The 14,030-nt window shown below is 46.5% G+C and overlaps 1 protein-coding gene across 2 annotated transcripts in view; it reads left to right on the forward strand.

The window, feature by feature from the left end:
* The first annotated feature begins 12,254 nt into the window (after positions 1–12,254).
* Positions 12,255–14,030, forward strand: part of Trpc3 (transient receptor potential cation channel subfamily C member 3) — a 64,191-nt gene continuing 62,415 nt past the window's right edge. For both annotated transcript variants that reach the window (XM_052180620.1, XM_052180621.1), the window contains exon 1: positions 12,255–12,619. In XM_052180620.1, the coding sequence (XP_052036580.1) occupies positions 12,438–12,619 (182 nt within the window). In that variant the 5' untranslated portion in view covers positions 12,255–12,437. The remainder of the gene's footprint in view (positions 12,620–14,030) is intronic.

Here is a 14,030-nt window from a genome sequence, read left to right on the forward strand (position 1 = left end):
CATCAATCTACTACAATGTTTACCAGTTTATCCCATTACCTATAATAAAGCAGCATTTTAAATTAATTCTCAAATAACTTTTGAATACTTAGTTTTTATCCTCAAAAGAGGATACCTAAAAGAAAAAGTATTCTGTAGAAACACACACCTGTTTGCACATGTCTGTCTGTCACCTTATAGAGCTAACCTGCGTATGCCTCCGGCACCCTTCACTTTATCCTCTGGGTCACACGGGCCAGGCAGCATAAAGCCACTTGCTCTTTTGGTCCTACTGTCCTATTAGTTGAACTACTATCACCCTGGGATTCCCTCTGGGCCCAGCTGCCCACAGAGAGCATAGCACAGTGGAATTCATTTTGTTAGGTGAATATAAAAAGAGAAGTGAGACACAAGAGGGATCATATTATTTAGAGAAGAGTTGGGATGATTTGGAATTTGATCTAGGTAAGAGCGTGTGGTACACAAGGACAAAGCGAAAGATCAGAGGGAGACATCTGGGAAGATGGAGCCATTGCTAGAATTCTGCTAGGTGAGGATGTGATTGCAGCGTGTGGGGTGGTAAGGTCAGGACCTAGACCATGATCAGAAAGTAAAGGCTGAGGTGCAGCACAGGATGAGGCGGAGAGAAAGGATTCCGGACACAGAGCTGAGGGGATGGGAAGATCACCTGGGTTTGTGAGCATCGGGGTTGTCTGCACAGAGACCAAGTCTCCCTCCATGAGCAACAATGTAGCAAAGAGAGGGACAGAATCAACATCAGAGAGAGTTAGGTGGAGATGAAAGGATCGTGGCAACAAAGATGAGTTTGTGAGGCCGGCGGGCACTGATGCCAAAGCTGGAGACAGGGAGGGTGGAGAGCCTGAAGCAGGAAGACCGAGAAGGTGCAAGGAACTTTCAGAAAAGAGACCGGAGGCGAGGCAGGTTTGCTGATAACGGATGTTGAGCTCCAGATGAGACCACTGCAGAGAGCCAGATGTTTTGTAAAGAACATGAAGGAGGTGGAAGGTGGGGCAGTTAATCCTCACTGTCAATTTGATCAGGTTGAGAGGTGCCTAGGAGGTCAATAATGTGCACCCTTGGGTGGGTTTATGGAGGCGTTTTATTTCCAGAGATGACCTGGTCATGAGGTTAACTGGTGTAATGAACAATTAGTCTTTTGATGGGTTCACAGTCTGGAATTGTTGAGCATGTCGGGAGGTAAGAGGAAGGAGACAGTCACACTCACACTGGTGTGTGTGCTTGGGTTCACTGTAGATCCTAATCCGCATTCAACAGTAAGCAATGGGAGAAGTGTCTGGTGCTACCAGTGATGGTGATGATGGAGGTGGTGGTGGTGGTGGTGGTGGTGGTGGTGGCGATGATGGTGATGACGATTATGATGACAGAAAGGATGACTTAGTGGTGGGTAATGGTGACGTTGTTCCTGCTGCTGCTTCTGATAAAGATGAAAGTAGTGCTGGTTTGAGACTCTGGGACAGAGAACACACAGCCTCTGATCAAATCTTCCTAGAATGATGCATGAGACTTTGATTTCCTGTAGTCAGATCCTTTAAATCTTGACCACATTTAATATCTTGAGATTTTTAATTCCTATAGGTACTGGTAATGTTTTTCCTCTCTCTCTGCTTAATTCACTTGTAAATCTGCATTTATAGAAGATGGGTTCTGGGTACAGATCTAAATTCATGAACAAAATCTTCTCATAAGTTCTCCTATGAAGTTCCTCCAACTGACCTCCCTCATTTTTCGTTCTGGCTGTCCCAATCCATAGATCTTCAGCCCATGCTGCTATTCACAGCCCACTTTTATTATTTCTTCCATGTCAAATCACTTTTAGATATTGGCTTGTTGCTGCGTTTTATCCAGGGCTGTCTAGGTTTTAATGTATTTGGCCAGAGTGTGCATAATGTTCCCAGCCAAGGATGAGCTGATTATTTTGAATGAGGTATTATTGGTGGCAGAGGCCCTTCAATGTGGTGTTTGTTTAAAAATCCACCTGTGATTCACTAATCTGACTTTGCATGAAAATTGGAACCATTTGTGGCTTGGGAGCCTGCCACCTTCTTGCAGTTGTGTGCGTGAAGCTTCTCTACCCTTTGGGATATTGGAACTGTAAGCTTCTGGCTAAAGAGATGAGGGGGAGGATCTTCATAAAACCAACAAAAACACCCTACTGAATTGATGGGTTTTGTTGCTGCCAAGAGCCAAGGCTGATACAGCTTTTATAAGAAATGCTTTGGTGCATAAGAATCGCTTGGTTGACTTGGATTCCAAGGCTTTCATTGTTCCTGGCTCTGCAGAAGTGCTGTCTTCCCCTGGTGTCAACAGAGTCCAACAGACACAGCTCCTCCACGATGAATCACTGAGCAAAGATTCAAAACCTTTACTTTTCAATTATAATTTAGACTATTCTCCTGTTTTGTAGGCAAAGATAAATCTATTGCATGAATAACTATCTAACCTGTCTCTAGTCTGGTTTACTGTACCAGATCCTTATTAATGGCTCCCACTTCCCTCCACACTTGTAAATAGAATGGAATCTCTGATGGAGGCATAGCCAATGCTTGAGTTTAAGGAACACAAGTTTCAGTGAGGATTGGAGTGTTTACTAAACTGGCTCTTCCTCCAGTCGGGGTCCCTAGTTCTCAGGCATACAGGGGATACTGCAGGTCCAATTTTTCCAGGGAACATGCATAGATGTCATAGATTAACTTCCTTAATCACTTATTCCACCAAGGACAGACACCACAACTCCTTTAAAAGGCAGTTACAGACTATCCCATGAGTTACCGCGGATGCCACCCTGAGAATTTTCATCCTGGCATCTAAACCTCTTCTAAGAAAGTATTTAATGCATTTTATAGCTTAAAAATAAATTTTCTCATTTATTTGTTTGCTTATTTGTTTATTTATTTATTTGTGTACTGTGTGCAAACACAGTGACACACTGGCAGAGGTCAGGAGACTACTTCAGTTCTCTCCTTCCACGTGTGGATTCTGAGCATTAAATTAAATTCAAGTTGAGCTTAGGGGTAAAAACTTTTTTTTTAATCAGCTGAGACGTCTAAGTGGTCTGAACTCAATGTATTTTAAAAGATATGTAGAGGCAAGCAAAGTCACATTTAAAAAATACTATAAAAGGAAGATGTGTATGTGTGGAAATGAAACCGGACCAGCACAGAGACTCAAACGCTATTAGGTGACGAGACTGAATGTTCTTAAAACCTTTTCAGCCTCACACAATTCACAATGTTCTGCATTTGATCGTCTTCTCTCATTCTTTTATCCTTACAACCTTTAAAGGCATTATAATTTTATAGTAAAAGTACTAACAATTGAGTTACATCTTTGACATTGTGTGAATGTGTGACTTTAAGAAAATTTATTTTCTTTTTAATTACATGGGAGTGTGGCACATGTGACACGGGGGTGTGGCACATGTGTGAGGGCCCTTGGATGTCAGAAGAGGATGTCAGATATCTTGGGTCTGGATGGTTATGAGCTGCCCAACAAAACATTAGGAAGCAAATTCAGGTCTTCTTCAAGAGGCATGTGCTCCTAACCTCTTAATCATCTCTCCAGCCCCCGGGACTTTAATTTTTAAACAAAATTGGCATTAACGGAACCACTAAGATCCTGTGTGGGTGTCTCATATATCTTTAAGATAATTTATTACATGTAAATACAGGGAGAAGTAAATTCAGAGGAAATGTTGGGGGTTTTGTTGTTGTTCTGTCCTGTTTGTCCTTTTGCGTTACTTTGCCCTCAAGTTAAGAGATACAGGATAAAAGGGGATCAGAGATAGTAGGAAGGAAACACTGTTCTTGTATATCCTAAATGCGGTGAGCTCCACCCCACCTCCCAAATCTGCACTGCTCAGACTGGTGCCTGCAGCGAGTGGCTACTCATTCTTTTAAGCACAGGATGGTAACTAAAGGTTTGATCACTTACCTGGCCACATAGAGACAGCAGTGCCACCAGGTCCTATCATGGAGTAATCTAGGGCTAAGACCATGGTTGGGCTGTCTGGGATTATAAAGACATCTGTGAAACAGAATGATTGCAGCACAAAGAGGTTACATGGGTAAGAAAAGCAGATTGCACGTGGATCTTTAAGAGGAATTTCTGCTGTGAGGAGAATTGGACTTGAATAAGCTGAATGACGAATGTCATCGGACTGAGAAGACCGAGCCCATCTGTCTTCCCAGCCTCTCCCCCCAACAGGTGACTTACAGGATCAGCCTCTGCCAGTTCCTCGTGTGTAAGAGACTGGAAGGCTCCCTCGCCCTCAAGGAAGGACAAATATAACTTTGAGGAGCGTATCTACAAATAGCTTTTGGGAGAAGGTCGGCAAAGATCGCAGGGATTAGGATAAAGTAGAGTTGTTTTTAACCTCTCCAAAAATAAAGGCTGGCATGATTTGCTTTCTGAACGTTCACACTGAGTGAGGTCAAGGATTGAATGCCAGGGCTTTGCCCGCTTTTCCTCACATCTCCAAGCACAATAGCTTTAGCACGCCTGGCTTAGTGAGGGGCTTTCCAGTCGGAGTGCTGCAGATCATCAGTAAAACACTGTGATACCCATCAGGTCTATCTGACCAGGGGGAAGCAATGGTTCTTTTGAACACTGGTTTCACATTTTAAAGAATGTATTACTAAGTATGTGGAAGAGCCCTTGGGTGTGGAGAAATGGATTAATGATGGGCCTAGCCGTGTGGAAAAGTTACGGCAAAGCCCTCTATCAACCCCACTTATTCTTGCACATTGCACTCTGTGGAAAGCAATGATTTTTTTTTAACTATAAAATCCAATAATCCTTTAAAGCTATGAAGTGCCTGGATTCCCCCTTGTGTGTAAGCTAATGAGGGAAATGCTCACAGTTTCTCAGATGGTGGCACACGGATCAAAGCTCCCAGGCCAGGGATGAAGGAAACAATTGTCACAGCATCAGCCAGGGCAGACGAGGATGGAGGAGCTCTGCACATAAAGTGGACGACCCCGTGCTCCCTTTATCACATAGCTAGGATTTCTATCCTATGGAGGAAAAAATGTAAAGCCTTCAGGCACGTGCATGTGTGAGTGAGCATCTGTGGAAGATGCCTTCCCTTTAACCGCTAAGAGTGGCCTGCACTAATGGAGCTGCAGAGGCCACTGTGAAGCATGAAGCTTCCGTGGGACAGAGTCGGCCTGAGACACAGCTCTGTGGAAGGATTCAAGTAATATGGCGCCAGGGAAAGTGGTTACGGGAGACGGAGACACACCCAGGAGAAGAGTCTGCGCCATTTTCAGACACCACCTGTGGCTGGCACCGTGCTGCCTTCCCCTCATCAGGGATATTTCGGAAGGGTGATGTCTGTTTTTTGAAGCAATATTTTACTACATGGCCCGCATGGAACTTCCTATGTCTACTAAGCTGGCCTCAAACTCACAAAGATCCACCTGCCTCTGTCTCCCAAATTCTCAGATAAAACGCAGGCACAGGCACGGCCACACACAGCCTGGTTTTTGTTGTTGTTTTTAAGCCATACATGATAGCACACACAATCTATTGTTTAAGAAGCGCCGGCAGAAGAGTCAGGTGTTCAACAGCATCCTTGATTAAACAGTCAGTGTGAAGCTAGCCTGAGCTACAGGAAATACTGTTCACAAACACAACTCTAAAACAAGCTACAGTGTAGCGTTTAAACTTCACAGGGTGAGTCCTGGCTTTAGAACGCAGACTTTGAGACTCTGTTGCAGCAATAGTGGGTGGATATTAGCTAAAAGTTTACATAGCGCCTACTGTGTGCCAGGCAGAATTGGAGGTACAGTCAATACAATGCTCTCACTGTGCCTACGTCGAGAACCACTCCTGGGACAGAGGCTCCCAGAGGTTCAGGAGTGGGCTTGAGCCTGGAAATAGTGGAGGTGTGATTTGATTGCAAACCTCTGGCCTGTTTTATATGCTCATCTACAGTTCCATCAGGCAGTTACTGGAAAAAGTAAGCTGAGTGTTCTGGAAGTCTAGCCATCATTCATGACTTAACTTCTATAATGAAGTGAATTTTAAGTTCCAGACTTCTGACTCATGAAAAAAATTTTGAAAGACATTTTATGTTTGCAACTGGCTAGCACCTGATTGACTCCTAAGAGCCATAAGTCTTAGTGACATGCATTTTTACCAGGCACTGTAAATTCTGCCTAAAGAGCAGGACGACATTAACTAGTGTCTTAGTTAGGGTTGCTATTGCTACGTTGAAGCACCATGACCGAAAAGCAAACAGGGAAAGGGTTTGTTGGCTTCTGTTTCTACATCACTGCTCATCACTAAAGGAAGTCAGGACCGGAAATCAAGCAGGGCAGGAACCTGGAGGCAGGAGCGGATACAGAGGCCATGGAGGAGTGCTGCTTACTGGCTTGCTCCTCATGGCTTGCTCAGCCTGCTTTCACACAGAACCCAGGACCCCCAGCCCAGGGACAGCATCACCCACAACGGGCTAAATCCTCCCTCATCAATTACCAACCAAGAAAATGCCCTACAGGCTTGTGGGCAGCCTGATCTTATGTAGCATTTTCTGAATTGAGGTCCCATCCTCTCAGATGACTTTAGCTTGTGTCAAGTTGACATAAAATTGTCCAGTACAATTAGTATGTAGTAAGTTCAGAGGTACTGGGTTAGGGGCTAATTATTCTAACGTGCAGCATTTCCTAGTTTAGTAGTTTGTCCTGCTTTAAAAACTAGTGTAGAGGCCTGGAGGGTGGCGGGCTGGACTGCTCTGTGTGTGTGCTGACAGGGAGGGGGCTAGGGAAAGGGGCTCCCTGGGTCTCGGTCCTGTTGCTGTGTCGCTGTCATTCTGAGCTGCTCCTAAGTGGATGCAGTGACTAGGTGCTATGACCAAGAAGGGAGGAGCTGGGTGCACAGCAGCCCGGCCTGGGAGTGGTGCTGCTGATCTGGGCTCTGAGGCCCAGCGGACAGCAGTTGCAGTGGGCCATGCGCAAGCTCCCTAGACCAGATGGGGCTGCAGGCCTGCTGCTCATCGACAAGCAGGTGAGACTACTGACCAGACCAGGGCTGCAAGCTTTCACCTCAGCGAAGGCCGCCTGAGACATGGTGTGCCATCTCCTGGCTGTTGAGGAACCCAGTGTGAGGGTGCTGAGCTTTGCCCAGAGCAGGTGGATGCTACTGACATTGCTGTCCCCAGACCTAGCTGGTGCCTTCCCGGGGGCTGGGTAAGGAAGGGAGTCTGATCTAAATTCTCAGTAAAGAATCCAAAGACTATATGGCCCCTCCTTCTGGTCCTGACTCCTCACTTTGAAAGAAAACAAAAACAAAAACAAAACAAAACAGACTCTGAAGAAGTTGGAACAGTCAGGGCAGAGCCTTAGCCTGATTAGCAGGTGGCATAAAACATCCATACACATAAAAATGAATTGAAATAAAAAAATAAAAAACAAAATGCCTTTAAAACAAACCTAGTGATGTGAAGTTACCTAAAAGAAAAGAAAAGAAAGAAAGGAAGAAAGAAAGAAAGAAAGAAAGAAAGAAAGAAAGAAAGAAAGAAAGAAAGAAGGAAAGAAGGAAAGATGGAAAGAAGGAAAAGGAAAAAGAAAGAAAAAAAGAGGAAGGAAGGAAGGAAGGAAGGAAGAAAGAAAGAAAGAAAGAAAGAAAGAAAGAAAGAAAGAAAGAAAGAAAGAAAGAAAGAAGGAAGGAAGGAAGGAAGCAAAGGAAGAAAGAAAGAAGGAAAAGGAAAAAGAAAGAAAAAAGAGGAAGAAAGAAAGAAAGAAAGAAGGAAGGAAAGAAGGAAAGAAAGAAAAGGAAAAAGAAAGAAAAAAGAGGAAGGAAGAAAGAAAGAAAGGAAGAGAGGAAGAAAGAAAGAAGGAAAGAAGGAAAGAAAAAAGAGGAAGAAAGAAAGAAGGAAGGAAAGAAAGAAAGAAAGGTCAATTAGTGAGACTTCTATTCATATGAATGTAGAAAGACATGTCGTTTGAAACCTTATTCCTGACTCCAGTCCTCCGTCCTTGGTGAAAATGCCAGATCTAGCCTTCATGCTGTGGTGCCACGAGGTAACCCTTAGTGTGTCTGTGCTCGGATGTCTCATAAACAACCATGCAGAGAAAGAGTTGGGCTGGGGATAAGGAATAGAAGACTTCCACGGAGATTTAAAAATATATATACATTTTAACTAAGATAGAATCGCCTCACACTCTCCCTCCCTCCCTCAGTTCCTTTGTCACTCCACTCTCCAACTGACACTCTGCTCTTTTGATTATTATTGTTATTTAAATACATAGTTACATTTTATATATACTTATTTATATGTACGTACAGCTTATATATGCATAAATATATAAATGCTACCCACGAGTCAATTTCCATAATTTGTGTGCACATGGGTTCAGGGCTGACACTTTCAGTATCCGTCAGTAAGGGAGCTCATCCCTGAGAGAGGCTCACTCTCTCCCAGCCATCATTAGTTGCCTGCAGGTCTTTGTTCTCATGTGATTGTGAAATTTGCCCGCTTTCCTGCTGTAGCACAGATCTTAAGAAAAGTATAGGATATACTGCCACTAGAGTCCTTTCAACTGGGTAATTCTTTTACCCTTTTCCTTAATAAATCTGTTTGCTCTTCTCATAAAGGGACTGGGGAGAAGTATAAAATGTTATTAGAAATCACAGCATAAACTTGGGACCTGTCATCTGCTGCCGTTCTTTTTAATCACTATTTTATTTGAAATTGAAATTAAAGTTATGTTTCACTCATTCCTAAGTGGCTAAGTCTGTACTTGAAAACTCTGCAGTTTTGAAATATTGATTTTTGGTTCCTCAAAGAAGGAACAGGTTTTCGATGCACCTGTGGCAAATATGTGCTTTACTGAATCCCTGGGCAGCCGACAGCACTCATGATGCAGTGAGAAGACCCTCTTCTGCAGATAAATGGAACAGGGCAAAGCTGGCTTGTGCCAAGAAAGAACCTCATTTCCTCTTTTCTAGGAACTGTTTTCTTTGATTTCTCCTCTCCTTGAGTTTTCTTTAAGCTTAAGGCCACAGCTCTTAAGAATAAAAAAAAAAAAAAATGTCAGGCTGACTGAGGATGAAGCTCTGTTAGTCTATCCTTGCGTAACATGCAGCAAGTCATGGCTTGGGTTCCAGTGACATCCTAATCCAGCTGTGGTCCTAATCCAGCTGTGGTGGCACTCCTTCACTCAATCACAGTACTCGAGAGGTTCAAGTAGGAGAATCAGAAAATCATTATCAAGTTGGAGGCCAGGCTGGGCTACACGAGGCCCTGTGTCAAAAACAGGATTGTTAGCCTCTGCTGGAATAGGTCCATATGAGCCAGCGTATATCACAGGCTAAACTGTGTCTGTGCCCCAAACTCACATGTTCACGCCCTTATCCCCAGGATCTCAGAAGATGACGATAGTTAGAGATGTTTTTTTCAAAGACAGAAAGAAGCTAAAATGTGGTGGCATTTATTTTGATCCCTAATCTAATATGAATGAAGTCTCTATAAGAAGAGGAGAACAGTAGATAGGCCAGAGGGAAGGACAAGTGAGGACACAGGGCAAAGACCTCCTAACCCCCCTCCCCCAAGCCAAGAAGAGAGAATACAGAATATGATAAGTCTGCTCACACTTAGAACTCAGACTTCCAGGCCCTGGGATGTAGGACAATACATTTTGGTTGTTTAAGCAACTCCATCTTTGAAATGTTGCTATGGTAGACTTTGTAAACAAATGCTTGGGGCTCCTGCAACCCCAGAGCCTTAGAAGGCCAGGTCATGAACTTGATGTGTAAATTTTAGGGACCTGTGAACTTGTCAACTCATTCGGCACGTTGTCTTCATCCTGTGCACAATGGGCCCAGTTAAATGGCAAAGACAGAAGATGGGTTTTCAAATAGCAAAAACAAAAGGAATTCGAAGTTTAAACAGGAGACCAGCATATAAGGAGTTAACCTCAAGTGATCAGATCTCATACACAAGAGACACTCAGGATCTCTTGGATCTCTGGGGACTCCAGATGGATATCAGAGACTGTCAGACCAGAGGCCACCTCTCTCCAGCTCTTTATGGGAGAATAGAAGGTGGGTAAATAGTAAGACAACTTCAATGTAGGTAAATGACACAGAGACAGGGAAACGGGAACGTGACCTTGATGTTGGGTGCAGGACAGGAGTTACATACAGATGTGTCTGTTATGCAGAGCAAGAGGGGAGGCTGAAGAATTAGGGTCAGGTCACAGAAGATTTGCATAATGTGATGGTTTGTATGGAGTAGATGTGGCCCTGTTGGAGTAGGTGTGTTGCTGTGGGTGTGGGCTTTAAGAACCTCATCCTAGGTGCCAGGAAGCCAGTATTCTGCTAGCAGCCTTCAGATGAAGATGCAGAACTCTCAGCTCTGCCTGCACCATGCCTGCCTGGATGTTACCATGTTCCTGCCTTGGTGATAATGGACTGAACCTCTGAACCTGTAAGCCAGCCCCAACTAAATGTTGTCCTTATTAGAGCTGCCTCGGTCACAGAGTCTGTTCACAGCAATAAAACCCTACATGCCAGATTTGGATTTTTAAAATGAAAGCAGGAGTTACCAGTGGTTTTTGTTTGCTTGTTTGTTTGTTTTAATAGAGAAAAGTCGTGATCTGACTCGCTTTGAACAAAATGTCCACCTTAGGGGAGAGGTCTGCTACGGAAGCCGGGAGGACCACAGGGCCTGGCTGGAGGCAGAGCGATTGAAGTGCACAGGGAGGTCTGAAGTCTTTCAAAGATGGGATCAAAGGGGGGCCTGGTAACCCAGCTGTGGGAACTAACTCTTCCGTATGAAGTGACACATGAAGGGATTTCCAAACATTCCCATCTTCCTGAAGCAGGGGTCAAACTAAACGCCACTGCTTCCTCGAGCGTTTGCTTGCTTACTGCAAGGGCTCCACAGTACTTTTGTGTTTGAAGAGCGAAGTGAAAGGGATCCACAGTTCTGTACTTTTTGTGTCTTGAGTTTGGAAAGAACCGTTTCTCCTCCACGAAGCACAGTAGCCACCAAATGTCAGACGTGAACAAACTTCGCTTGTCTGACCATGGCTCAGCTGGCATTTCTGTGATTCTTCCGGGAAGCATTGTAGAAGGCATCGCCTGACTGAAGTAACAGCAAGTCTTGAATACTCTTTGGGTCTGAGGGGAGCTGCCCCAGTACCTGCTTACAGGGGGAGGGAGTTTATCTAGGCACGCGTGCTGGTGAATAACTCAGAGATAGAGGCTCACAGGCCTGTGGCTCTGGGTTCCTTTCCCAGCATCCTGCATAAACAGATATGATTAAAATAACAACACCTAGATTTTCTGGCCCCTAAAATTCTCATTGACCATACTCTCTATCTCTTCATCCCCAAAATTTGAGCAGCCTTGAATTTCAAAGTGCATGCCTTAAAGTTTTAAAAATAATTGGGGGGTGGGGTACATGTTCCATTCCCTGCACCCCCCCCCCTTTAAAGCCTGCTGTGGTGGAGAGGTAGAGATAGATAGATTCATGGCTTGCTGGCCCACAACCAATCCAGGAGCCCATGGTCCCAGCGAAAGATTCTCATACAAGGTGAAAATGGCCCTAAGGAAGAATACTAGAATTTGACTTCGGGTCTCTCACACCCCAGCACATATCATGTACACCTGCTGCTGTAATTTACTGAGGCTGAAACCAAAGGGTTGCTGTGAGGTGTGGACTGGCCTGTGCCAGATGCTAACATCCAATGCCATCCAGAGCCACAGAACGAGACCTTGTCTCAAAAAACAAACAAACAAAATACCGAACAGAACAATTTTCTCCCTTGAAAACTGCTTCTTGAAAAGTACAGAGTTAGCATCCCACATGTTTAGGCACAGAGTGCGCTGTGAGGCACAGGGACCCAGGAACCGCCCTTAAACCCCTGTGGATTCTGCTAAGCCTGACAACGGGGAACTAACGATGCTTTGCTTTGAAAATCTAGATAGCTGAGCGTGCATTAAAAAAAAAAAACAAAACAAAAAAAAACAAACAAACAAACAAAAAACAAAACTAACAAGTCGAGTATTCCTTTTCTTTCCCCAGGACACTTGTGTGTACAGATGCAAGAGGGTTCTGGGTCTCTGGTAAAAAAAAAAAAAAAGGAGGGTGGAGAGAAGTTTCTGCTGTTTCTCAGCTCCCCACCTGCTGGTTTGTCTGATTCCTGCGCAGCGCTGTCTGCGAGGGACTGGTCTCCCCTCCTCCCATCCCTCCTCCGTCCCCCCCCTCCTCCCTCTCCTCGCAGGGAAACCGCGCCGTCTCGCCGCGATGCTGTCGGGCAGGCAGACCGCGCACAGCCGGCTACGCGGCCGCGGACCCCAAGCTCCGCTGCAGGTCGCGCGCTCGGGCCGGGCATCCCCGGCGCCGCGGCCCCGGTGCTTGATCGGGGTGCCTGGGCTGCTGACTGCGGGCGGAAAGGAGCTCGGCTGCTATGTCCACCAAGGTCAAGAAGTGCCGGGAGCCCGCGAGGGTGACCTTGCCCGCGCCTGAGGAGGAGGAGGATGGCGAGGCCGAGGGAGCCGAGCCGCAGCGCCGCCGCCGGGGCTGGAGGGGCGTCAACGGCGGGCTGGAGCCGCCCTGCCCGCGCGCGCCGCCGTCCCCGGGGCCCGACGCGTGAGTACCGGAGTGCGGCCGAGCGGGCGGGTGGGACCGGGACCGGGAGCGGGAACAGTTAAGCGCGGAGCGGCTGCTCTTCCCAGGAGGATTCGGGCTCCGCACCCTGGTCCTGCTGAGCCGGCCCTAGCCGGGCTCAAGGTTCACGCACTGCCCAGGCACCATCACCGACGGCGGGGCTCGGGGAGAGAGGGAGCGAGGCCACCCCGGCTAGGATTTGGGACTCGAACTCGGAGCTACCCGCGGGTCTTAGACCGTACTGTGTGCACAGGACCCGCAGCTGCCCTGCGGCTGGTCCCCCTATGCCTCTCCAGCTCGCCAGGGTGGAGGACAGGGAGCGGGGTTCGGCGGGGCACAGTGCGGTGCGGGGTGCACTGAGTGGGACGAAAGCTTCCCTTATGGTGTGCGCGCTCACACCCAAACCCGAGGGCAGCGTCCCTGACAGTCAATCGCTTAGGGCCAACTTGGACGATGGGTCCCAGAAGGCTCAGGGCCGGTGACGCTGCCCCCTTCCCTCCAGTTCTGACTTTTTTCCATCTCCACATCTCTGTTTGTTTCTCTTTTCCTCTCTGCAAACGTAGCAGTTTGCAACCAAATGATTGAGAAAAGAACCTGTTCGTTCGAACAACACAGCACCCGGCCAGCTTCCAGAGGCAAAGATGCAGAGGGCGGGCGCTGCTCTCTCTATTTTCCTCGGCGATGCGATGCGATGTGATGCACGTGTGGGAAAAGTGTGTCCTGTGAGGAAGGGGCTCGGATGTGGGGACCCTGGCTTCTTGGCCAGTGGGCAGGTGGCTTTCCTGTCGGGGACAGGCTCTGCAGCGCCGCCTGCTGCCCAAAGTCTGTCTTCTGCCGGGTCCGTGGCTTGGGGAGGATGGACTGGTGAACTCAGGCCAGGCCAGGCTGGACTTAACAGGCTGGCAGGGAACATACACAGCAATCATTCAGGAAGGGTCTTGCTTTAAAATCAGCTACGCATCCGGGAGGAAGGAGGAAGTGGGGGACTGTGAATGGACACGAAAATGGCTCAGGGAATGGAGAGAAGGCTCATCCTTTGGGATTACATCGCTGTGGGCTCACTTCCACCCTCTAAAGTTTCAAAAGATTATCCACTTTTTCTTTGTTTACATAAAACAACAGCTTATGGGTTTTATGGACCTGTATAGTTTCTTGATTTTTATGAAATTCTCCTATTATCTTAAATAACTGGTACATAGGGAACTTAATTATTTGTGGAAGTAGGGTGGATTCCAAATTATGTCTCTCCCTTCTGAAGTGTGAAGTCATTTACACAAAGCCCAGCAATGGGCTCTACCGGAAGCTCACCTCCTGAGTGCTGACCTCACTGCTAGCCCACCTCTGCTGACTTTACGCCAGGCAACAACTGTGTGTTCCTTATTTTTTAAGGTCG

The sequence above is a fragment of the Apodemus sylvaticus genome, chromosome 4, assembly GCF_947179515.1.
Source record: "Apodemus sylvaticus chromosome 4, mApoSyl1.1, whole genome shotgun sequence".
Classification (NCBI taxonomy): Eukaryota; Metazoa; Chordata; class Mammalia; order Rodentia; family Muridae; genus Apodemus; species Apodemus sylvaticus.